Source organism: Anguilla anguilla, chromosome 2 (assembly GCF_013347855.1).
Source record: "Anguilla anguilla isolate fAngAng1 chromosome 2, fAngAng1.pri, whole genome shotgun sequence".
Taxonomy (NCBI): domain Eukaryota; kingdom Metazoa; phylum Chordata; class Actinopteri; order Anguilliformes; family Anguillidae; genus Anguilla; species Anguilla anguilla.
Window position 1 is genome coordinate 55261480 of NC_049202.1, and position 27280 is coordinate 55288759.

General features: G+C 45.7%; 1 protein-coding gene across 8 annotated transcripts in view; it reads left to right on the forward strand.

The window, feature by feature from the left end:
- rbfox3a (RNA binding fox-1 homolog 3a) overlaps window positions 1-27280 on the forward strand; it is a 401085-nt gene that overhangs the window by 240386 nt on the left and 133419 nt on the right. For 6 of the 8 annotated variants that reach the window (XM_035404691.1, XM_035404684.1, XM_035404692.1 and 3 more), the window contains one exon: window positions 2300-2421. In XM_035404691.1, the coding sequence (XP_035260582.1) occupies window positions 2300-2421 (122 nt within the window). Of the gene's footprint in view, window positions 1-2299; window positions 2422-7142; window positions 7887-27280 lie in introns of all 8 variants that reach the window. The other 2 variants (XM_035404693.1, XM_035404694.1) reach the window with 1 other exon arrangement.

Genomic DNA, 27280 nt, shown 5'->3' on the forward strand with positions numbered 1-27280 from the left:
GATGTGCTCGTCTGTGGTGCACACTACTTAGGAATCAATCCGCTTTCCATGTTTATCTGTCTTCTAACGTTTCTCTACATTTCTGACCTTATAAATCGTGTGCTTTCCGGATGGCTAATAAGGATATGCGTGTTTTTTGTTTATGTGTTTTAGTAGAGCTGCTATCGTGCAGTCTGTAACTGGAGAGCGATGTGACCGCAATGCCCACAGCAGTTTTGTTTTTTCCCGCAGACAGATCCTCCTGTAATGCGCTTGCAAGCGAACGCCCTGGTATCTCACTTACGTGGGCACTGCTCCGAGCAGACGTTCGCTGAAAGGTTGACACGGATACAGCGATGGCAGATTAGGAGACGATGATGCCACCGCCATCTCCAGCCGCGATGTTACTGCCCTGCTTATTAAACCGAAAATACGCCCCCCCCCCCGGCGCGCATGTTTACGACAACTTTGACATTTTGCTCAGTTTAAAGCTCCTGTCAAATCCCCCCAAACTGGGGAGAAAAAGCGAATCAAAGAGCGGGATAATAAAAGCGCTGTGAAGCCCGGCGAGCCGCCCGACGTCGCCGCCGCCGCCGCGGACTCGCCGCCCGCGCATCACAATCCCGCTCTCAATAATTAATCACAGGCTGAGCGCCCCGCGCCTCCCGGCTGAGGATGAAGAGCGCCGCTCGTCTTCGGAGGGAGCCTTCACAAACCAAGGTGCCCACTCCGGCTTCCCTATTCGCCGCCGCGGCGACGAGGCGACACTTAATCACACGTTAAAGACGCGGAGGAGCGCGGCTAAATGTGTTCTCGGTAAATAATGCATTCTCTTTTTTACCGCGGTAAAAGGAGATCTTTTATTTTTAATCAATGTTGCCGAAAAGAAACGCGCTCAGCTGCTTACTGTCTGCTGGCTTGCAATAAGCCCACCCTCCCGTTCCATTAAACCTGAAAAGAAACGTGAAAAAAAAGCCTGCCATTTTATTCACCCCTAATTAGAGTAAAATGGTGTTATTTTTGAATCCAAACTGCCCGCACGTGTCACGCTCGGTGGGGGGATGGACGTGGCTTGATGGTGTATCAGCGTGTAATTTCGCTGCTCCAATTCACTGGAGCCAGGCCTTTCCAATTAATATTCATCTAGTAATTTGAAATGATATCAGCAGTAGGAGCTCATTGACTGTGAACCCAGGGCTTCCCAGTCATGCCCGAAGAGACTGCGGATAGCAGCAGCCATAAACAATCAAGCCGTAGCAGTGCCCTCACGCCAGCCCCATTAATAACAGTAATACACGCGCCGCGCCGCGGCCACAAAGAGCACGAGTGACATTTTAATGGGGCTTCTCACTTTTGTTTTTCAGTAATGAACGCGTTGCTCACCACTGCCGGTCTCGCACACGCCACCTTCCTTTTGTTCCAGAGCACAGTGCGCTTTTTTTAATAATAATTTATTTAAAAATATTTCTATTTATTTTATTTTTTAAATCTTTGCTTTGCTGGACGCGATGGCCGTTGTGTCTTGCCGTTGCCCTGCGGTTCGAGGCGTGGCGCCGCCTGCAGGTGGAGCGGGAGAGGCGCGGCGTGGCGTTCCTGGAGCGAAGCGCCTCGCCTGGTTTCCAGTGTGCCGTATCGGGATCAGAGATGCCGGGTTCTGATTTCTCCAGCGGGCCGAGCCGGCGGCCCGTGCTGGTGTCGTGGCGTGGGGGGGGGGGGGGGGGGGGGTTGTCGTCTGAAGGCCGGCGGCGGCGGCGGCAGGTACGCGTGGCGCAGCCAGGCTGGCCGGCGCCGGAGGGAGAGAGGAGCCGCTCGCCCGGCGGCTTTGTTGTGCGCGCGGCCGAAGGCAAGGCCGACCGGCGGCTGTGATCAACCGCCAGGCCCCGAAAGCGCCGGCCAGTTTCACTCGGGGGACGGCGCAATCAAAGAGCAGACAGGCCCTGCTCGGGATTGTCACAGACCACCTCTCCACTCGCCCAAACTCCAGGCCTGCTTTAATTCTGCTCCGGTCCCGCTGTGGAATTATTCACCGAGTGGAGAAGTGCTTGTTTTGGTGTCTGTTTGTGTTGGCCGTGTTTGCCCGTGTTGGTCCAGGATGATTCAGCTGCAGTTTAGTACATCATGATGAGCTGTGAACGCCTCTCCTTTCAGCGTATTTGAAAATGATACTGTGTTTTGACTGATGTGTACATTTTTGAATTTTGCGACTCTTCCCAGCGGTCCAGAGGCAGTTTGACTCCGAGCTCGCTCGACTCACCAAGATGCCGAGTTTCTCCCTCCCTAGTTTTGACGCGCTCTCTTTTCCTCTTTGTCTCACCTGCAGAAAGCAAGCCAGGAAACGGGTTGTGCAAATCTGGAACCATTGCTCTCTTTGGAAACGTGGTGTACAGTGGGCTGCTGAACGATCACTTCTGGCATTTTGGGGTGCCCCTCGTCACGAGACTGGTGAGTACCGTGGGCTTCTGGGTGAACTTACCGTACTTTAGCGCCTCCGGCTTTCTGCGCCGTTCCGAGCCGAGCCGAGCCGAGCCGAGCCGAGCCGAGCCGAGCTGAGATGATCCCGTCAGACGGTCTCTGCCGGGACAGCGGTTGCTGGTGTGTTTTCATTGTTTGCTTTGAGCTCCGTTTTTGGCGTCTGTGATTTGGCCGGCATCCTCCGTGTACATCGACGCAGCGCAGAGAATGCCCAGTCGGTCGCTTTGTTTGCAGCTTTTCATCTCGCCCCTTGGACTGTGGAATAAAGGCTCTGAGAACGTAAGTGAGGAAGCTGGGCTGAACGCGGGTGAGGACGTTAAGCGGGTCCTTAACGGCACTGCTGCAGGTGTTAGGCAGTGGAGAGGCGGTGTGAGGGGTGTGGCCAGTCTTATCGTCTCATCCGAAATCCAGCGGATAAAGATCACACTGTGTCTCACAAGCCTGCTCATTCCCACTGAATGAGTCTTTCAGACAAAAAAACTCTCTAAATAATGCATTGAATTTAGATGCATGTGCACAAACTGGTTGAAAATGAGTTGCTCATAATTACATTTTAATTAAACACTATAATCTTACCACATGTCAGTGCCTAATTACACATTTCAGTGTTATTAAGAATTAATAAATGTTGATGTGGTGTCTATGTCTAATTGTGGCAGGCAGAATTCTGGTGCTGGCAATAGACCCAGATGCAATCTCAGAACCTAAAGGGCATCAGGAGTCAAGCAAATAAATTACTGTGGACATTATAATTTTAAAAATGCAAAACATCATTTATTGATTCAGCGTTTTCATTGTAATGTCATGCATATGTAACTGCTCCTTGTTCAATAAGTAATTTTGAAAAGTCGTGGCGTACATAAATAAGAAGGTCTACCTGCACTGCCGTTCGTGTCGCTTGGAATCGCCATGGAAATAACATTTACTGAAAAGGAAAAAGAAAAGTCTCTAATTCCTCACCTTATAAGTATGTTCAACCTCAATCACAGGTTTCTTACATCTAACCGATCCAAAGTGTCAGCACTTTAGATGTCTTAGAATTATTTCAGTTTTTTTTTATTTCTAAAAATACCAGCACGCAAGTACACACACACACCACATGTTGCATGATTCATAACACGGCGCAGCTGTTGAGGTGTAGCCTTTGAAAGAGGAGGAAATGACAGAGCCATCAAAGCCAACAGCTGTCACTGCTGTGGTTCTCATTTTAATATTTAAAAAGCTGTTTTGTTCATTGAAAAAAAGATGGTATTCCATATCTGATCTGTTCTTTTCCATGGAATGAGAAATAGCGTGCCAGTGCATGTGTGTATGCACGTATGCACTATTTATGAATAAATGAATTGAATTGCTTAAAACTTTAAAAATAGAATAATAGTCATTGTGGCTTACAAGGCCTCAAAATGGTGCTAATCATCAAGAATTCACAATTTTTTTCCACCATATGGTTAAGGGGACGGGGGGTCGGGTGGTGGAGAGAGGGACCTTGGCTTACATAGCACCAAACAAATGTTATTTCTTGACTGAAGGAGGGTATTTGTTTTTTAATTTGTTTTCTTGCATCTCCAAGTCCTAATGTAAATGTAAATACTACAAGAAAGATGAGCGAATCAGAAAGTGAGCACGCTCTCCCCTCCATGAACTCTGCCCAACGTGTGACCGATGGGCGGAGCCAGGACCTCTCCACGGCAGCCCCATAAGGGCGCCTGTTTCTGACGAGGAAGTCCGAGGATTCATTTCCTGTTTATCTAAAAAAGAATAACCGTTTGTCTAGAAAAAATACAAATAAATAGCGATAAACTAAAAATACACTGTTGCCTAGGAACGTGGCGCTGTAGCCCGAGTGAAGAACTTAACGCTTGACGTAATCAGCGAGCACACTAATGAGGAGCCGGCCCTGCGTGGCGGCTGTGTTGCGCTGCAGCTGTCTGCGGGCCTGTGCGGTTGAGATGGTGATGTAACGTCGCCGTGTGCAGTTGGGTTAGAAGAATGCGGGCTCGTTACGAGGGGCGCTGTGTACACTTCCCCAGCTCCCTCCTGACAGCAGCGGGGCTGTAATCACGCTCTCCGCCGGGCTGGGCTCCCGAGCGCTGTCCACACACGCAGACAAACCCCCTCTTCATTACTACATACCCCCTCGTTACCGCCGCCAGGGGCGGGGGGGGGACTGGGGGGGAGCGCACCAAGGACAGGTCAAACACACGTACCGAAAAATAAACAGGCGTTTGGATTGATAAGACCCTTTGTTATGCAGCACGTGTATCGTACCAAACGTATCGTTTTTTTCCCCCCGTTTTGTTTGACAGGTCATTTCCAGTATTGTTTGTCTTTTAAATAGTAGACAGAATAATTGAAATTGTGGCGGAGAACCTTGAATTTAACCAATTAGCCATTGTAACGAATGTGCTTCCCTCTTGTGGGTAAGCTGTAAAGATCTATGCTGTGCTTGTTTAACTGTGCTTTTTGCACTACTGGGTAGCTACCAAAACACATAATCATACCCGATTGGTCCTTTTAAGAATGAAATAAATAAAATGCGGAGAGCTTGCGTTATTTCCAAGGCCCACTGTGTTTTCTGCCAATATGGTGTCCCAGATGTGTTCACCTGCCGCTTGCCAACAGTATCTCCTAATTAAGAGAGGCCAGAGGAAGACCCTGCTCTCCATGGGTCTGGAGAATATCCCCCTGTCCTACCTCTATCCAGCCTGGCCCATTTAAAGAAGCTTTTTTTTTTATTTTTCCTTGATCATGTGACAGTATTTGCCAAGAGGCAAGGACTGAAGCCAGACCCAGTCTTACAGGGGAATGACCGAGGACAGGCACGGGCTTGGCCACGTTCCTCCATCAGCATTTTTAGCATCGGGCCACGCTAACCGCTAACGTTCTAGCTCACCGGAGGCTTACCAGAGCTCGTTTTGCACCTCCTCCTATCAAAGGTGGGTAATTAGCCGCACGTGCTGGCGGAACGCAGCCGCAGAAATGGTCTTCGGGCGAGCCCCTCCCCACGGCGGCCTTCTCTGGCGGCTCGTAGGGGGCGAGCGGGCCGGGCGAGGGCTCGGTGACGCCGCCTCGGTGGGGCTGAGAGCCGGTGAGAAGATCCGGCTAGACTGGGAGACGCGGGCCTCGGCCCGCAGACACCCCCGCCGCGCATCAGCGGGATTAAATATTGAAGAAAAGATCCTGAAATGGGGGAAGAGAACACGACACGGAGCATAACAAATTTATGTCTTTTTACTTTGGCTCTCTTTTTCATTTTAAAAAAGAAGGTTCTCTTCTCTGTAATGGAAAATGACGCCTCTCGGGGCAGCCTCCCGCACGGTGGTTAACCTGAACAAGCCGTACCCACGGCCTCCTGGATTGATGTTGCAGAGAATGCTGGGGAGGAATGATGGTGGAAAGCACAGGAGCAAAAGGGAAAGGGAAAAAGCCCGGCTCGGCCAGATGCTCCGTGTGCCTCTTGTACCAATTTCCTTTTTATTTTCTCTCGCATTGGTAATTGAGGGCTGGGGGTCCCTTTAAAGCAGACAGAATGATTATGTGAGGTTAAAATGGCTTCTGAACTTGTTTCTCTCCTCTACTTTTTTAATCTATGAAAGCCCCTGGTGCCCCACGCATTAGCTCCAGCCTGTGGTGCTTTCTCTCTTTTAGTTATTTATGACGAGGACCTGAAATAGACTTCAGTATTTGATAAAATGTTTTCCTTAATCCGAGTTGCCGGAGAAGTGCATTTCATTTTTATTTCCCATCACAGATTTATGGGGAAGAGAGGCCGTTATTCGCTCTGTGATTGCTAATGTAAATCTATTGAGTCTTGTGGACATAAAAGATATATATGCACACATTATATGTTAATACAAACACAGAGAGAGATGGTGCAAATACAATGTGGAGAAATATTGGCCATTACTAAAATGAAGAGCTTGTTTGTGATGCATTTGTGTTGATTGGGGGTCAGAATTGAATATGTAAAAGCCCCAACGAACACATTGCGTACAGTCTCTTTGTTAAGGAAAGCTGCAAATTTTCCATTAGTTCCTATGTGCGCCTATCAGGCTTATTGGCACATATAATGCCCTTCTGATAGATCACCCTGCGCTCTGATCAGGAACGGGGACGCGAAGCAGTTCCCTGCTCTCTTAGCACTCCTCATCCTGCTCTGCGGCCAGCAAAGGGTTAATATTTAAAAGCGAGAGCTCTAGTCGCGTATTGACAATACGGTTTGAAAATTGCTGAGGCAGGCTGGATGTTACAAGCCTGTCTACACCCCCTTTTCTGTACCAGCCATCCACTCCTGGATCACAAACACACCAGTGCACACGCGTATCGAGACACACAAACACATTTTCGCACTCACACAAACTCCTCTCCCGTCCCTCCTCTGCCCTTATGATCCATACCTACCCACCGCACAGACCTGTCAACCTATTCCCTCAGCATTTCACCGCCTCCTGATTGGTCACGGCACTCTACGGCTGAAACCGGCGAGCCCGTTCCCCACACGCTCCCGCGTCCACCAGCTCTCTGCCTCTGCAGTGGGGGGAGAAAAAAAGAGGGAAAAAAAGAACGAGAAAGAAAATTATCTGCTCTTCCTTGTTGCTCCAGTATCTCGTTTGCTTCCCGAGTTTTATTACATCTGTTTTGTTTGTGTTGTTTTTTTTTTTTTCCCTTCCTGTTTCTGGAACAACTTAAAGTACTGCATCTCGGCGCAGGAGGTAAACTGCTCTTCTCACCCCGCTTTGGAGAAACAGCCACCCCTGACAGCAGCAACAGCAGCAGCAGCAACAAAGGAAACACCTTCCCCCCCTTTGGATCTCGAATCGTACCGTACCGTCTGCTGGATCCGGGGCAGCTCGCTCCTTTCTGCAGAGGGGATACAGCTCCAGTGGAGGAATGCTGGAGACAGCTGCCAAGTGCCGACGGTTCCCGCTCTAGTTGAGCTCCAGTACTCCACCGTACTGTACTGACTGATTTAAGATTCACCAATAAGGGGCAGAAGAAACGGAGACAGAGGGAGGGAGAGAGAGAGAGAGAGAGTGTGTGAGAGAGAGAGAGAGCGAGGGAGAGGGCGAGGGAATCGAAGTGAGTATTGAGGGAAGGAAAGGGTGGAAAGTAAGAGCAGAAAAAGAGAGGAGGTAACAACGCCTTCCAGCCTTCTCTCTCTCTTTCCCTGTGGCAGAATAAAGAGGAGGTTTTTAAAAATTAAGGGAAAAAGGAGACAGCAGAAACAGTGGAGAGACTGAGAAAAATAAGTCGCGCCTGAGCAAACGGTTTTCTGGAGCGGGGCTGACCAGGAGGAAGAAGGGCTCCTAAAAGAGATTGATTAACGGACTCTCCTCCCGCCGATCACGCTGGCCAGACCGGACCCTCTGCTCTCCCCCGCCTTCCGCCTGCACGCACTCACCTGCCCTGTGTCCGAAATGATGATGTATTTTTGGGTGAGTACTCCTCCCTGCGGGGTTGCCTGCTCGCCTTGGTACGGTCTTCCTCAACTGCGCGGCTGGAGTGGCCGAAGTTGTGGAGGGGGAGTGGACTCGGGGCATCGCGTTGTGCAGACAAACCCCCAGCAGTTCCGGCGGTTTCGGCAGTTATTTTGCCTCAGCCTTTCGCCGGGCGCGTTTTCTGTCGCGCAGCCGGTTCTGTTTGTCCGCACCCTGTACCGCGTGCGGTTTACCTTGCGCGCCGCGACTCCACGTTTCACTTTGTTCGGCTAAAAAAAAAATTAACAAAAAAAAAAAAAACTAACGGAAAAGGTGCAAATTTCGCTGAATTGTTGAAAAGCTGCGCTGTATTGATGTACGCGCAGGTCACGTGACCACGCTCTGCAGAGGCCTGTCCGTTTCTGGCCTCAGAGGGCATCAGCTGAACTTTATGAGAGGGATGTTGAGGACACAGGACACATTCTGGTGCAAGTATTTACACATATGCTACCCTGCCAAGCCTCTTTCACTTATGCTAATATAACAAATTATCTATAGCGTGGCAGTGAAATCACACAGAATTACAATTTATCTATAGGATGGCAGTGAAATCACACAGAATTACTACTGTTATTATTATTATTGTTATTATTATGTTCTACTTTTAATAATCTTAGAATCATGTTGTATTCTGTTTTATTTTATTGAGTTGCTGCTGTACTTTTATTATAAGACTTGCTGATTCCCCATTTTTATGAAAGCGGTTGAGTGTGGGAAGGCTCTTGAGTGGATGGAGACTTACAGATATGTTCTGTACTAATCGTGTGGTTACTTGCATATTCACCTGCATTCATCTGGCTCAGTAGTTCAGATCAGCCATTAAAACACCCACCGCAATTTAAAGCAATTTCCTCGAATCCATCTATTTCCTTAAAAAAGAATGACCTTTGCAGTGTATGTAATGTTTGAATCGCACTGGCTATACCTATGAGTAATGATTGGTTTAGAAAATATTACCCGTTGAAAGTCGGTACATTCAGACATAACACAAGTAGAGGGTCCAAAGCAGTCAGGGGTGGGCAAGTTTGCATTCTGAGTCAGAACCAGCTTCCAAGAATCAGAGAATGGCACTTTACCTGGATTGCCCCATCGAAAAAACAGCTTCGTAAATGAGTTTCAGAAAGTGTAGGAGGCTTTGGATAAAAGCATCCACCAAACCCATGAATAATAAAGCAGTGGAAGTGTGCTTTTACCACTCGGCATGGAGACCCTCAAACAGGTGGCACGCCGTCCAATCCTCCCCAGCACTTCCACACGCCTCCCCCTGGCATCGGCCGGTCTCAGACAGCGGCAGGAGCTCTCTGTCAGAGCGCAGATGAAAAGTGTTCTCTCGTATATGTGGCAACCAGGATTTAATGATCGTCAGAAAGCAATCTCTCATCTTTGAGCTAGCAGGCCTCTTTGATAGCGCGGGCCGCACATTAATCATTCCCCTTCATCGCTGTATCTCATCTGCCGGAGCGCACCTTGTCGGCCGCGCTGCCGCACGCTGGGAGACCAGCCGGTCCGTATGGCGCCGCGGCCCGCGCGCTCGATTGTTGTGATCTGCACTGAGCTAAACTAATCTGGAGGAGAGGACTCGCAGGGCATTTAGCGCTGTGGAGTACGCAGTTGAGGATTTGGAGGGGGCACGTGCGCCGATTCGCTGGGCCTCTGCTGGGAGTGTTCCTGGGACCGCACTGTCAGGAAACACCTTACAGCGGCTGAATTTATTCTGCTCATCGGCACATTCCTCAGCCCCAAAAGTGAAAGCCTGGAGAAATGGGGGGTTTTTTTCCCCCCAAAATGGAGGGAGCACTGAGGTAGTAGCACCGTTCGAGAAAGAGATGATGACTCTGGGTTCTCTCCGCATATGTGCACGAGGTCATTAGTGTTAATTATTCATGTCGTACAACTGTGGAGAAACAGGGGAATTGGCTGATGGTATCATAGCTGTTCCTTGTCTTCGGAAAAAGGAGGAAAGAGAGGAGGATTGCGGATGTTTCCATCCTCTTCTGTGTCAGTAAGCAAATGAATAATTGAGTATCATGTGCAGTGCAGGGGACTTTTTTCTGAGGGAGAGTGCTTTACTCTGTAACATGGGAGAGGTAAAGTACTGGGCTCAACTCGAGCATGCCGCTGGACCCAGTTTCAGCTCTTATCCACATGCTTACCCCGTATATGTCATATACGCCACTCTGTCACTGGTCCTCTCCTTTGGGCTTCATGTCACCTCACCACAGTCACAGCCATGAGAGACTGTCTGTGTGACACATCTGCACCTGCAGAAATGCTTGTAATCCTTGGGTGAGAAAGACACAAATGCCACAGTTTGGGGGTTTGTACACACAGTGAAACCTATACAGTCATTCATTGAAAGCTTGGATTTTATTGCCTAATTAAGGGGCTCATGGATTAAAATGATGCAAAATTTATGACTGACAAAATGTGCTGCCGTGGTGGTTTCGGTGCTTGCAATGGCACTTTTGATTTTAAAAACACTATATTAGGTTTTAAGTTAAGTCTAGGTTTTAGGACACTTTAAACAGAGCCTCCACAAATCGTTAAAATTACAAATATACCGACCAAATTAATGCATATACCATACCATAGGCCAGCAATCTTGTCTAAACAAAGCTTCAGCAATCTTTCAGCTATTTTACAGCTTTAGGACAAGCTTGCAATCTGACTCTCAATCATGCCTTATGCATTTGGGGCAGGACTGCTCCTTTGCCCCTCTGAATTAAGCAGAGTCTCTATGAGTTCTGCTCAGATAACATACAGTAGGAGTTGTGTGCTCGTCTGATCTTCATTTTCATTTCAAGTGTGAAAGTCAGGAAATGTGAGAACATGACTATAATACAAGCAAATAGTAATGTCAAAGCGACTGGAGAATATTGTCAATGAAAATGGAGATATTGTCAATGCTGGAATTACAGCAGTGGACAGTATCCAGTACAAAAAAATTACTGGTAACTTGTGGTTGAGATGATTTTTTATTTTTATTTATTAGTTTTTTTTTTTGTTGGTATTTTAAAATATGTATTTACTGACACATGATATTATATAATGTCAGTGTTTTTATATAGAGTAATGCTGATATGACGTGTAAAGTTTAATAGTGCAAAGAACAGTGAAAAACAATAGCATAAAATGTGCTGTCTTTTTTCATTTAAATTTGGCGCCGAGCATGAGGCTGAGTATCTCTAAACCCCGCCCCTATTTGGAATGGCCACTTGTGTGCCACCACGGCCGCATTCACGCTGCACATCCCACCGCCTGTCCATTGCTAATTTAAGTATCAAACTGAAATTAAATTGAACTGAAAAGGGACATGACAGGCATTATATTCAGTCCTATAGAAAAACACCATGTTGTTGTGCCCATTCATTTTGAGGGGCCTGCTTTTAAGCAGCGTTCTTTAGTTGTTCATGTTTTTAAATGAATGTTAGAATATTTAATTCAGAAGCCTTTGACGTTGTTGTGAGGAGTAACGTCCACCGGGGGGGGGGGGGAATTTTGGGTGTTGGGGGTCTCGTGAAGTGGTGACTGACAGGTTTATACCATGGTTGCTTCCAGTAGTCTTTGCTTGCCATGGATGGACTGAGGCACTACAATGCATTAATTCATAGATACGACTAGCAAAGTCTGCACTGTCATTCAGCACAGAAGATTGGGATGAATTTTTCATTTGTAGCTAGCTATCTACAGTAGCTCTCCCAACAGGCACACCCGAAGTGAACAATTTCAGTGTGTGTAATTTAACTAGTATTTTGTGGAGCACAGTCACTGCTTTGCAATGCGTACAAGACATATTTTAAACCATATATTTAAAATTTATATTATTATTATGTTAATTTACATGCATTAGCAAGGAGTAAGGTCATTCTCTACAGATGCATCACCGTGAGCCAGGCCAGTGCTTGAGCTCTCTCTTTGAGAGAGAAGGCAGCATCATCGCCGAGAGTGATGAAGTCCGCTCAAGGGGTAGGCATATAAACTGGGAAATGAAACAACCAAATCATTTCTGAACATACTGTGGTGATGTTACATCTGAGACTTGGCGTTAGTGCAGTATTTATGTAAAGCATAATATAAAACAACTCATGGCATTCTTTTTCAGAGGAGAATACATCGCAGAATAATAGTTGCCAAACTGGGCTTGAAACTCCGAGGTATTGGGGTTGATTCTCAGGTACGGCACTGCTGTTGTACCCCTGAGCAACGTACTTAACCTGAATCACTTCAGCGAATACACAGCTGTATAAATGGATTGTACATAAGTTATGTAAGTTACTCTGGATAAGAGCATCTCCTAAATGCTTAAAATGTAATTGTAATGTATTTCATCATCCCTAAGGACTAGTAGGGAAAAAAACTGGCCAGGGAAGATTATATAAGTATATCTAAACACATTTAATGGCCTACCTATTAAGCTCATATGAAGGGAAGCAGAGATGCTTCTACGGTAGCGGGCTCATGATGTACATGAGGCTGGAATATAACTGATACCTCCTCGCGTGTGGAGTCTGGGAGCAGCCTGTGACGGCTCATTCAGGGATAGATTCAGGGAACGGAAAAGTGGCTTTGGAGGCAGGAGTATGTACATTATATATTCACTGTTTATCGCCGGTATAGGGTGTGTCATATTGAAACTTGGAAAGCGTACAACTGGAATATGAGCATAATAAAAATTTAAGGTAGCACCGGCGTCCCCTCAGATATTTTTGGCAAATGACACCGCTGGATAAATACAGCGCTGGATTATTACATGTACTATAGATGGTGGAGTTTCTGAAACCCCCCTCTAATAACTGTAATAACACAGTGCAGTAAAAAATAAGTCCCAGAAACCTCCATCCGTGACTCTCTGTGATGTTTAATTCAGCTGAGAAGGAAGTAGAAAAATAAAATATCAAAAAACGGTGACAAGAGATCAACCTTGTTTGCAACAAACATTTATTAAAGATATAATTAGTAAGATCGATACAGCATAGTATTGTGATACTTTCTTTTGAGATGCAGTATTGACACCATGCTGGCAAGTATCTATATTTTATTTAAATATATATGCATTTTATAATGCTGGTTATATATTTTTATGTTATAATTTTAAGACTACCCTCCACGGTATACATGTCTCATCGGACGCACGTCTCATCATGGACTGTCCTGTCTGCTATGGTCACAAAACAAGAGCATTCACTTATTTTTGTTCGATGTTTCGCATTCAAAATTACAGGGTATTGGCTATAGAAATGCCATTTCCTTGGCAACATGAAGGTCAGACTAATATCTGGAAAACAACCACCTGTGTCCCATAATAAAAATTAGTCACGTAATACAATGGGAAAACATATTTCACAATTTCAGCAAATGGCCCAAACCATAGATACTACCTATCAACCAGATGCTTGTGACACACGCCGTAGTTACACTAGGTTCACTGTCACTTGTGTAACCTAGTTTTAAAATTCAGTTTGATCTGGTGTCAAAATGGTCTCACAGCATGTTTTCTATCATGTAAATGTCTGCCATATTTATTTTGTGTTATTTAGTGTTTAGTAAGTGTCATCACATAGGTGCTCAATTGAATGCAAACAGTTTTGCTACGGTTTTGCTACAACAGTATAGCTGCAGTTTTGAAGCAAATGGATTAGATGGCTAGCTAGCCAAACTGCTTAGCTGACTTAGTGTTGTTGTAACTAAGATATTTGATGCAAAACAACTGTTACATGCTACATATGCACCGTCTGAAATTGCAGATGGCCGACAACTACGGTTTGTCTAGAACTGCTGACATTGCAGTGCTGGAATTGGATGAGTCTCAGCATTTTCATTATTTCAGTTTTTTCCCCTAAATTTAATTGCACTATCATTTATTTATTGAAATGAATTTAAGCTGCAGAAGGGAGCCTGTGTTCTTGAATGTTTTGCTGTCTTACAGGCTGTTGTGTGTTCATTGTGCTCATTTGCACAAGTAAACCTTTTCATTGAAATTAATTGATGTAAGTCTTTTTATTATGGGGTGTAATAGGTTTTGGCATATTTTTCTCCTTAGGCATATGGTTTCCACTTTTTGCTGCAGTAAAATGAGAAATAAATAAAAACAGCGGTATATCACAGTATCAAATTGCAACACTTAATGTATCACAAAAAAAAAGAATTGTCCCTGCCCTAATAATTAGGGTATCATGTGAACTGGTTGTTTTCAATATAACTAAAAGTAATGAAGCAAATGAGAATTACAACATAGCTGGGAAGCTTGTATCTGTATTTAAGCACCCATTTTGTTTTTCACAGATATTCATTTGATGATTGTACTTGCAAAGATATAACAGCTTGATTATCACCAGACTAATCAAATAGTAATATCCACAGCTAGCCAGTTTCCTGAATGCTAAATTCATTTTTACAATTATATTTACAGTAATGTTGCACGCTCTTGTGCATTGTTTATTGAAATTATGCCCAAAAATGGAAAGGGATAACATCTTTATATGCATTGTTTATGGGCATAGTTTATGGGTTTACAAAGATGCTCTAGGCTTTTGCTGGTTTGGCCTATCCTGACTGAGATGATATAATGCACAGCAGCAAGCACATGTTTTGTTCAAAGCAGTATATTGGCTAGAATATGGACTCAGCCATTTTAAATTCCCCTGATGGAACCAGGAAGATGTGTATTTCTGCTTATAGGAAATGGACGGAGGGGAAAGAAGTGACAGTTCAAAAGGAATCTGATTAGAGCTTTTGTCTCAATTTTACTGAACTTCTGAGCGGTTTTTTTTTTATTTTATTTTTTTTTTACCTTTTTTATTTCATCTTTATTTTTTCTGGTGAAATATCATATACCACCAGACCTGAAAGATGACAGGCTTGTCCATGTATTTTTCCTGACATAAATGTTCTGCATTTGAATTGGCCATCGTTGAAAATAATAACCAAAGAACCATTTGTCTTAATTTTCCAGTGGCTTGCACGTTATCATGTTAAAGGTCCTCTAAACTTATTGCCCCCAATATTGATATAAAGGAACTGTGGATCCAGCCTACTAGTTATAGTTATAACCTTTGAAGGTTCCAGTGTGTGGCTGTGCTTGTGCCTGTAGCCTCAGAAGTACTCTGGGCAAGGTCAGCCTTCTCTTAGGAAAGCTCAGCCTCTTCATATTCATTGGCGATGGCATCATTCGGAAGCAGCGCTGATCAGCCATGTAATTTGGTGCGGGAAGTCATTGGCTTTGGTGTCATATTGCTAAATGAACTGCTTGTGATCATTTGTTAATGTATTAATTGATCTGCGCTCTCAGACACGCAAATGAGGAAGAGTGTCACGTAGGCTTTTTAGCTCTCCCAGCTCCGCCCTCTCAAGATTTTTGTAGTTCCCCTCTCCCCATTAAGAACCTGTTTCACCACACTGTTACCTGAAAGCTGTAATAACTTTGGACTATTTCTATCTTACAGGCAACCCCTCTCTTGCAGCCTGGTAGCCTCCCAGAAGTCATTTTGCTTAATAAGTGCAACGTCTTTACAGCAAAGCCATTCCCCTGTGCTGTTGTTGTTCTGTCCTGTGCTGGACTGCGATTTTGTTTTTTGGAATGTGAGCAATCGCTTTGCAATGACTTTTATTTATTAATGTATTTCTGTTACTCAGATTAAGTGCCCTTACAGTACCACAAATTTAAAAAACAAAGTTATTTTTAAAGGCTGATTTTAGACTTTCAGCCTTATTTGGCTGCCTGATTCTGGGCTCGGTGCAATTCCCCTCTTTTGATCCCGGCCCCCCAGCACGACCGGGTCCCGGAGCTGCTCCTCGTCCATAGAAAGGCTTTGACAGGGGATCGCAGTGACAGCAGGAATCGGGGGATCTGTAATGTGGATTCCCGCCTTTGTCTCTCAGTGATCTGTTAGCTTTGCCTTTTTTTTTGAACTTGTGAACTGTTTCCCTGAGGCGGGTGGCGCTGGAGCCCGGCTAATTGCGGTCTGGCACCAGCAGCGGGGAGTAAGCCCGCAGTGGTGGTGACTCCCCGCGCCACTGAGGAGCTGCCTTTCCTCACAGGGTTTTTCACCGTGGCACCGGTTAATCTTCGCAGTGCTCCTGATAAGAAGATTAAATACTGGAGTAGGAGAGGGATTTCTCCTTTAACTACAAAAGGATATCTACTCTGGGGAAATCACTGACGAGTTTTGTTCGGGAATATAGATACCGACTCAGGAAGAGACTGGCGCGGTATTATCACACCTGCTATCATTAGCGCTGTTTACACACAGCCTCCAGGGAAAGGTCATTACAGAGACGCTCCATTATCTCTTAGCCTATTCTGTTTGTAGGTGTGACTTCGGGGCATTATCCAGCTCACCATTTAATGTCTGCCACCTTTCTAATGGACTCTGCCTGGGCGGCGTGGAATTGGAATGGCGGTGCCCCAGGTTGTCCGGGGCTCAGCCGATGCTGATGAGGCGTTTCCCACCGGCAGTTTGCCACAGTGCGGTGGTTCGCCGTCGATATGGCCCCCGCCATTCCTGAGCGCGAAAACAAAATAAATCCCGCAATCGATAGCTCAGCCACGGCCATGATTGGGTTCTCTGAAGGGGAGAGAAGATCTGGCTCAACTCGTGAGGTCAAGCCAAGGGTTCTCAAGTGCCTCCTACATCAATGAACGCAGCATGAAAGGAGTGAGGTTAAGTGTGAAATTAACACTCGCGAAATGCATTAAGCAGTGGGCATAATTGCTCATACAACTGCAAGTGTCAAGACCATCAAGAGTAATGGGCTGGATAGGCCTGGTTTTTCTGTATGTTTTTTTACAATAATCGCATCACCCACATTGATTAATGAACGTATGAATAAATGAACGAATAAACGAGTGTCCCGTACTTACTTTACCTGAGGGCTCTGCCGTATGTGTAGGACCGCCCCGCGCCTCCTGCAGGTTTGGCCTGGCCAACCAGACGTAGCGTTGTAGTGGAAAGTGGAGTTCAGCACAGAGCTGGCTACATCTGCTCTTGTGCGAGTCACGGGTCATTAAGATACAGAGGGGACACACAGGCTATAAAATTAATGGCAGGACAGTGACATTAACGTTATAGGTTATTGACCGATTTGAGGGGATTTATGACCCAAATCGAGAGACAGTGTCAAAGGGAGCGGGAGAAATAAGACTGCTTCGACAGCGCGACCCTGGTCACCCCACATCAGTGGAGGGACACTACAATTCCAGCAATTCCAATAAATTTTCGTAGGATTTTATAAGTCTCTATGCAAGTCTGTTTTCCCTCTCCTCCTTTCTCTCCCTCCCTCCCTGGCTCCCTCCCTCCCTCTCCTCACGCACGGGCCCACTCCGCCCTGTAGGTCAGACAGAGAGGAAGGCAGTGTTTGAAGTGAGCTGCCGCTTTCATTCTCCACCCCCTTGTTCAGAGTTCCCACAGCTCTGTGTGTGTGTGTGTGTGTGTGTGTGTACATATATGTGTGTGTGTTTGTGTGCGCATGCGTGTGTGTGTGTGTGTGTGTGTGTGTGTGTGTGTGTGCATATATATGTGTGTGTGTGTGTGTGTGTGTGTGTGTGTGTACATATATGTGTGTGTGTGTTTGTGTGCGCACGCGTGTGTGTGTTTGTGTGTGCGCGCACGTGTGTATGTGTGTGTGTGTGTGTGTGTGTGTGTGTGTGTATGTGCAAATGCATTTTGTGTGTGCGTTTATGTGTGTTTGTATACTGTATACGCACAAAACGCATTTGCAAAATGGATGATGTGTGTGCGCATATTATAATACATGTGTGTGTGTATGCGAGTGCATGTGTGTGCTGTGAGGTGTGTGTATATGCATGTTGTTTGCAGTGCAAGGTGCAGGCTTTTACAGATGATGTGAAACTGATTTATGGAAGCAGGACAGGAGGATTGAGTGGATATCAGCAGGACAAATGTATAACTCTTCATTACTGCCCTCCGTGTTCCTACTGCTCCAGAGTCCGTGTTGAGGGACGAAGAGAAATATTCGGTGGTGTTGAGGCGGCTGTGTTGACCTGCGCTTAGGGAGCCCCTGTTTAAAAATGACTGAACTCCTGGTGATAAATAATTCCTTTTGAAACGCTGTATAATGTGATGTTGTGGACAGCCCCCGTTTCTTTGCACTATTAAACAAGTTTTCAGTATAAATAATATGATGGCCGGCACACAGTATGGCCGAGCCTGTCATTTTTCAGCGTGTGTTTATGGTCCCATAATCCCACCAAATCACTTTAGCAACATTGGGACATCTTTGGTTCCCTTAAATCTCGGTGTTGTGAAGTCGTGTAGACAAGTCATTATTGGTGCGCTGGTGGGGAATGCAAAGGGGGAAAAAAAAAAAAAAAACGGGAGTAGCAAAACAGGGCTGCACTTTAAAGCAGTGCCGCTCCTCATGTTTAGACTGGGGTGTAATGTTATGTCCTGCTCCATCTTACTAATGTAAACTCACCCTGCAGTAGCCCGCAGAATTTAAAAACACGAATCACGACACAGAAAGAATGACCTCCTCCTCCCTGCAGCTTGACTCCCGTAAGGCCGGCTCTGTCTCCGTGGCAGGCTGTCTGCGCTCAGCAGGTTTTCCCGCGCGCGGCCTGGGTAATTGTTTTGTTTTAAAAGCCCCTTTTTTGTGTTTCAGTTGAAAGGGGCTGCTGCGGGAGAGGGGGCGTGGTCTCAGTAGCTGAGGTCACCCAGGGGAGCCCCACGGGCTTCGTCTGAGCGCCAGATGTTCGTCCGCGTCGTGGCTGCGCCTCGCGTCGCCTCCGCACTTACTCCCCTCGTCGGTGCCGCACGCCCAGGCCATAAGGACAGGCTATCTGCCACGATGGGGCCCTCTGAGGAATTCGTTTACGGGCAGAACCGCCCTCTTCCTGCGCTGATTGAGCGCGGGGTTTTCCAGGATGGTATCACGCTAATGAAAATTGGTCGGGGACAACATTGTGCAGCTCCACGGGTCATGTAGCTTGTTTGCGCTGATCTATTAGGAAGTAACCACGTCGACACAAGCTGGCTTTACAATGCCATTAGTCTTTGTGGGCCCTGCCTGAATTTATTTTACAGATCAACATTTGAGCTGCTCCCCAGGGAGTAGAATATATTATTTTTTAAATTCATTTGGCACCATTTATTCCATTTAAATATAAAAGTACACATTGTAAGTAGGTCCTCTGCTCTTTTGGTGCAGGCCACCACTAGGAATCAAAATGAAGTGCGTAATGATTTTTTTTTATGGCCACACTAACTGTGAATCGAGCCCTCCAAGCTGACTCAAGGATAGTTGCACATCAACAGAGAAGATGAACAAATCCTGGTTATGCTCCAAATGTCTTTAATCTGACCAAGCCGATGTTGTGGTGCTGTGTTAATTTCTCTGCGTCGGTACTTGAACAAACTCTCTTTGTCTGAACATATTTCTTTCACAGTAGAAGATTTCACATTAATCTGATTGCCCGTTATTTGTCTTCCTGAGGCCCTGCCCAAATGCTTGGCTTTCATGTGGCCTTCAAGATGCATTGTGCATTTCTACTGCTGTCCCCTGAAATGAGACTCCAAGCAACATAAAATTAGGCGATGCAATTGCACAAGGTCAGAGGTTAATCCTGCACGGGGCCGAGGTGTTCCCCGTGGTGCCGTAAGACATACCTCTGTACAATGGCCCTCATTTTCTTCACTCACGCGCAGGCATGTGTCTACATGACCCTCGCAAAGTGGCCAGCTGGACCTTTCCCAACGTACCCATCTGCATTCCACACTCAGCTTTGATTGGTGTATATTTCAGTTCCGGTGTCTGATAGACCAGCGGTTAGCGTGCGGAGGGCAGCGTGCAGATGAGGACCTGTCTGTCCAGGCATTCAGGGAGAAGACATTACGCACAGCGGTGCCCTGATTTGTGTGCAGCCTTTCGTAAAATGTCAGCTTACTCTGGCCAAAAATGTTTACCGTTTCCACCTGGAAGTTCGAATGCATGTCGTAACTCATTTAGCATTGATTACATGCCAGGGCACTTCATACATTTAGTGCAATTAATGTTCGGACCCAGCTTTTTGTTTGTACTCCTGCTGCCAGCTGCAGAATCTAGTGAAACGTGATCAGGTCTCTCAGAGTGAAGAGGCCTGTCACTGAGAGGACCCAGATATAAGCAGGATTGAGCTAAAGAGGCTGTGCTGCACAGTTTATCTATTCTAATCATCGCCGCTTGCGAATAGTATAGGCGGCACATATGGGGGAAGCAGTCTGTCCATAGAACTGATTTTGGCTGAGGCAGATAAGCAGGGGGTAGCATAAGTTTAAGGCCACTAGAGTGCGGGGGGGGGGGTTTGGGAGAATAACAATCATCATGATGCATTAGTCAAATCCTCATGACAGTGAGGAAAAGAGTTCTGGCAAGACAAGAGATTGATAGCCTGATATAATTTTGATGGTGAACCCTTGAGCTTTATTTATTTCTTTGGGTTTATTTCTGAGTTTTTTTTTTTTTTTTTTTACAAAATCAAAAACACCATAACATAATTTCTGACATGGTTAGAATGTTGTTTTGATGAGGCATTGATCACTGTCTCTTCTATGCAAATGTTCTCTTCATTTTCCGCACGTCTTTGTCAGTAGGCTTTGACAGCTTTGTTTATGTCACTTGCGAGTGCTACACGGGAAAACAATGCATCTTTAACTTCAGAAAGCCTTAATGGAGCCTGTATAGGCTGCGCTAACTGAGCCGCACAGCGCTGCGGTGTCGGGCCACAGTGTCCTCACATTTAGATGAAGGTGATCTACATTCCGCCCAGCGAGAATTCCAGGCTGAATGGCGGTAATGTGCAGAGGGTTTCTGCCTAAGCAAATCACTTGAGCAAATCTCATTTAATGCTGAAGCACAGCTAATGGAATTAAAAAATAAATAAATAAATAAATAAATAGAAAACATGGCTCCTATCTTATTTTATTTTTTGTATCCTTGAAAATAAGTCAATTTCATTAATTTAATAATGGGTTTAGTCAAAATTATTGGCCAATTAGGCAGGGGCACACATTTGTTTCGCATTCATTTTACATTACCTTAGTGTACAATAATGTTTCACTTCATGTGTAATTATACCAGAATTAATATCACATGGTGTAATTGGATTCTTGAGCAAAGATACAGAATAATAACAATTGTAATGAGAGAAACACTTAAATGGAAAAATGGTTGAACATGAGCCACTCCCGACACACTAAGCTAGATGATGATGATAATTGTAATGACTTGCATTTACATATAGTGCCTTCTACGTGAGCATCTTAAAGGGCTTTCAGGTTGGGTGGAGCGTGAGGTTCAAAACTAATTAATAAGCTAATCAATAGAATGATTATATGAGAGAATATAAGAGCCAGGTAGAGAATTTGGTGAGGGCACCAGGATTAACACCCATGTTCCTTGTGATAAGAGTCTTGGGATCTTTCATGTCTACTGGGTTTGGGGAACTTGCTTTAGCTAAAGATGCTGTACCAAAGAATGAGGCTGGTATGAAAGGAAAAGTTAGTGTCGAATCATGGGATGTGAGTTTTCCATGAGAAAGTACAGTATAGAGGGAGAAATTGAATGAAGAGAACTTGTGTGTTAACCTTTGCCTTATTTTGTTTTTATTTTCTTTATATTTATACATGGAGCCTGATTCCCATTATATGTGACTTGATTTTTTTTTTCTTTTACCCATGCATGTTTCAAAATATTTTTTTAGAACCGTATATGCATTCAGACACCATCCCTGTCTGTTCCCTTTACAATACTGGCAGATATACCAGTACAAACATAACATGGCTGATATATAATTATACATGTGAGAGCATAAATCTAATTTTTAGCAACAATATATTTGAATGCAAGGCAATATTATTACAGCTATCTGTCAACAAAACGTCAAGAACAATATTAGCTTTGACAAACAAATGTAAAAATCGTCTCTTCAAATCTATAAATTGTAGGTAACCAGGGAAACCAGTTTTCATTGTTTCTTTTTTGTTGTTTGCAAATCTCTGTTCACTATATACATATACACTGTACATATAACCCACATGATGTGGTCTTTTGAAAGTGAGCAGAAGTAAAAACTTTTGTGGTGATATCTTTGGTTTCACCTATTATCTACAATCGAGTACCTCACAATGTAGAGTCTCGCACATATTTTCCTCTATCAGCACCACTCCCACTATAAACAGGGGCTGCCTTGGAGATCTTGTTATTTACAGTAGCCAAGTCCAGCCCTACTCTAGAGAGGGTCACGGGGTCATGTGAATACTGTTATTGAAGCCAGGGATGAACCACTTACAAGGATCAGTTGAAGCAGCATGTAAACAAAGAAGCACACAAATGATTGTGCTGGAGCCTGGCCTGCTATTATTATTATTTCCCAGCCACATGGAGCAGTGTCTCAGCCTGGCGTTGCCGTCGCCGTCGCCGGGTGGAGTCTGCTGCTTAAGCGTAATCTTCCGCTTTGTAAAATTTCGTCTTTGTACAGAAAGAGCTTTACAGCCATCTGCAATGGGAGGGAAGGGCGCACGCATGGGTCAGCAGTCACCAATGACTCGGGCACTGCTTTACAGTTGGCTCCTCCCACCGTCTCAGCACAATGGCGTGGCTGTGACCGAGGGCGAGGGACTCGTTCGCCGGCTGTAAAACACACTGTTAAAGAAATATTACTGTAGCACAGGAAACAGGATGGCAAACAGCTGGGAGTTATCAGACTGAGAAAACACTGTGAGTGAGAAAATCAGAATGGAATCAAGACAACTCTGTCAACAGCAATTATTTAGGCATGGGCTCACGGTTTCCTGTTGATCGCTCTGTCACATTGGAAATGCACAAAGCCTGGGCTAATAAAATGGAAATCCGTCAATTTAAAAATACGCTGCTGAATATTTCTGCACATAAAAATTCAATGTACTTTTTTTTCCATATTTTGAAACAGTGCTTTACTGAACATTTTAGTTCATGTACTGTAACATAATAATAGTACCCACAAAAACATGTTTTTTTGTTTCTTGTAGAAAAAGCTAAAAATCTCATCACAATATGAAATAGGAGAAATGTATAGATATTCAGTAGGTATGTTATTTATTGTATCACAGAACCCTTTTAGTGTAGAATATAGTGTTGGGGCTTTTGTTTATTTTATTTATTTGTACACAGCCACTCTGGTGGAGCATAGAACTCATTTTAATTTTCTGTCTTTAGTATTTGATTTCACCATCACTTTTGAAAATGGGCTGGAAAAACTGTAATGTCAGCTAAAATCTAAACCAATAAATGGATGTATTTCAAACATTTTGTGAAAAATAGCTTTGAACGTCTTTTATTTATTTTGTCGTTATATTAATTCAGTTATTACAATATTAACTAATTTTTATATTTGGTGTCTAAGATCAGATTCATTTTTCACTAAATGATATATATGTATATATACACACAACGCACGCACATAAACGTGACAGTTTTTTTACCGTTTTTTTACCGTTGATGTATTGCACTACATGCTTACTGTGTCCACTCAGACATTTTCAGTGGAAAGGAGGCGGTTATTCCACAGACGTTGGTGTGTTGCGCATGGATGGAAACTGTATTTGGATCACATAACAATGCTATATTGGACGGCACATGTTCCCTTGTTAAAGCTCCTGCCCTGAAACATCAGTGACCTTTTCATGCGTTTGAGAGAAGGATGCCGGCTTCATATTTGTGTATTCGTTTGGGACCCAGACCGCGGCGAGAGAATATGGTGGAAGAAAACAAACGTGGAAAAAGCAGCAATCAATTTGCTGCTCTGTGCAACTGTTAGAAATCAGCCTGTAGTTATTCCAGCTGTTTAAAGTTTAATGCCGCCTCCCCGCTCCGCCAGGCAGGACTGCTATCACTCTGCTCATGGTTTAAGGGTGCGCGCGTGCGCGCCCTGCGTACCGGGGGGGTGGGGGGGGGGGGGGGGGGGGGGGGGGGGAGGAGGAGGTTCTGGAAGGCTCTGGATTTGGCGGAGGGAGCCAGTTACAGATTTTCAAAGTGAAATTACATGCTTCTAATTTCTGCTCTCCCTCAGCCCTTGGATATCCACTTCATTAATATTTAAAGCAGCACCTTCAGCAAACTCTGAAAAACTGGGAAAGGGGATTGTGTTCTCAGGGATCCCTTAATCCCCCGAATTAGCAGTTTAATAGCAAGAAGCCATTTGTAGATTAGAGAGATCAGGCTCCCGGGACCTGCTTTTATACTCACTACTTAAATACTTAGAATTCTAATGCTGCAACAAGGCCCTTTTTAGACTTGCCCTTTTCTTCCCTCCGCTGGCCCTTTCTGTATTAAACACATTCTTCCCATCTGTGTACAGCGCTGGCTGCGCGCGCACGCTCTTGATCTAACGGCCCCTTATGACTGATTTTTTATTTTATTTTTTTAATGTGCGGTTGTGCTGCCACGGGTGCGTGCTTGCATGCCTGTGTGTGCATGCATGCGTGTGTGCCTCCATATGCACACTGTGCCTGTGCTCTGGGAGCGCGTGTGTGTGTGTGTGTGTGTGTGTGAGTGCGTACGTGCGTGCGTGTGGGGATTTGGGTATGTGCATTTGTGCACGCTTACAATTGTGCATGTGTGTTTCCGTGTGTGTGCACACACAGAGGTGGGTATGTTTATGTATGTGAGCAAAATAAATATATGTAGAACAGATGGTTTAAATCAGTGTTTGTGCAGTTTTAATGTGAAATGGACTTATTAAGATGCATATTAAGAAAGTGCTGTTATAATTTGCTAAAATAATTATCCCAATAATCTGAGGGGAAAAGATTGTTTTTAATAGATCTTTAGACAGGGAACATTTTCATTTTTTCTCTTCATTTTCATGCTGTGCGTGTTTATGACTTTGCCTTGATTTACAATATGGTGTAAACTCAGCAAAATTGGTTGACATATATTAATTGTATCTTCACTGGTTTAATCATTTATTGTGGCTGGATCAAACTGTTGCTATCTGAGCTAATTTTCAAATAATTTGCCAAAGATGACAACGCTCTATTCTATGTGCAAGAGATAAGTTCAGGAGTACAGGAAAGGCCCTGTGTTTTTTAATAATCTTACTGAAAAAGTAATTTACTCTTGTCGTTCCAAACAGATAGCATCTTTGTTTTCCACCCTCTGCTAGTTAGACAGACGTGTGCAAGGAGTGCAAGTACAGCATTAAAGCATGCCTGCGTGATGGTGTGCTTTAATATGTTTAACATGCTGTGATCATGTAAAAAAAGAAAAAATTTAAATCTGGGCATATTTTCAGGGGCTCTTATCGGTCGTGACTCCTCACACTCCACCCCTGACAAACGTCTCAGTTATCTGCCCCCCCTCCCCTCCCCTCCCCTCCTCCTCCTGCGTCTTCTGGAACATTCACTGAGAGCACAATCCGGGGATTAAACGGCGGAGGTGGTTTGCATGACATCCATTTAAAAAGGGGGGGGCGATGCAGTGTGGTGTGCGCCCCCCGGGCCAGGCAGCGCTGCTGCACTAAAGCGTATATAAGATGAGAGAGCGCGTCTCCCTGTTATACCCCGCCCGCAGCGACAGGGAAATACGATCTCATGAGCCTTTTATTAACCAAGAGGCGGCGGACCCCGCTGCCTCCCCGCCTCCTCTCCCGGCCCGGCCCATCAGATACAGCCAATATGTTCCCAGCTACACGCTGCCTCCTCTCTCCCGTAATCTGTTTTAGTGTTCTCCAGCCCGACAGCTACAATACAATCACTTGGGCTTTAGTTCTGTCACCTCATTGGGCCTCCGGGCGCGGCACCCGTTTTCTGCACCGCGTTAAATAAGAGGGTCCGCCGCGGAAAACGTCCGGCGCGGTCGCGGCGCGGTGGGCGATTTCGCCAATCTGCCTCTGACCACGTCGTGAAAAGGAGTGGCCTGTGATCGTGGGCATGTGTGTGTGTGTTAGCATTAGCGCACATTTCTGTAATAGGTGTGTGTGTGTGTGTGTGAGTGAGTGCATACGGACGTGCATGCATACGTGCAGCGTGCGTGCCTACGTGTGTGTGTGTGTGTGTGCGCGTGCTTTTTTTTTGTTTAAAATGCAGTGAGTTGGTTTTGGGGGAAACCAGTGCCCGGAGGAAAGCCAGCACAAAATGTATCATTACCTCTGACTCATGCGCTCGCTCACTTTTACAGACACTGTTGTTGCTGAAACACAGACTTGTCTTGTTATCCATTTACCATGGGCTTGATAAAAAGTGTATTTTGGATTATTTAACAGGGGAATTCTTTGAAAAGACGCGCGTTCGTAGCGTATCGCCCATTTGCCTTCGTGGCGAAACTACGGTCATAAGTCTGTGGCGTTCCGCGCTGATGACACAGGAAGTGGTGGCTGTCATGTTGGATGTGCCGCTGGGCTGTGACACGGCGGCGCTGGTCCGGATGACTTCAGAGCCCGCTCGAGTGAGCCCCCCGCGCTCGTCTCGCTGGGCTCCGCGCGCCGCCCGCCGCCAGCTGTTCCCCGGTCTTTAGCCGCTGCACCGGCGCGCTGCGGTGGCCGCCAGCGCATTAAGAGCCAGCGCCAGTGGGCATTGCCGCTTTGGAGAGTGCCAGCGCACCGCCCCCCCCCCCCGATACAGCCGGGTCCCGCGCACCTGTTCCCGGGGCGGGGCCCGCTGCTCTTCGCGCCGCGCTCCGGCCGCACGGGCCGACGCCGCCGGGCCAGCGCTAACGAAATATTCATGATTTATGAAAATGAAAACGGCCGAGCCTCCGCTGTAGTTTAATGATGTCTGGGCTTGCCGTTTCCACTTAAGCTGGACCGTAGCCCTTCTTTCCCCCGTTCGGCTGGAGATGCCTCCTTGAAGCCCGTTCCTTTTCATGAAAAATGCATGTGAGCGGTGCAGATGGATACCAGTCCTTTAATCTCAGTGCCGACACCGCTCCTTCCGGCGCCCAGTAAGACTCACCTGCGCGCTGCTGCCAGGTGGGCCGCCCGGCGGAGGAGAGGGTCAGCCCGGGTGACACGGGGGGCGGGGGGGGGGTCACATGATTGAGGTGAGGCCAAGTAGGTGAGCGAACTGTGAAGGCCTGTTGTGAAAGTTGTGAAAGTTGAGAACTGTGAAAGAGTCGTGACTCGCCTTTGACTGGCGTTTGCTCTCGCCCGCCAGGCACGCCACGGTACGGCGTGGCTTTCTCTAAGAAAGGTGCCAGTCTGCGTCATCTGGAATTCTTAATGTATGGGCTGTTCGTCAGATTTTCCCTTCACGGGCTCGTTCCTCACTGACAGTTGTGTTTCTTCTTTTTTTGTTTCCCTCTCCGTGCCTATCTCTGAGCATTAGGTTCTACGTGTAAACTATATCCCCTGGAAAAAGCCTATCAATATTGAAAGCACCTGA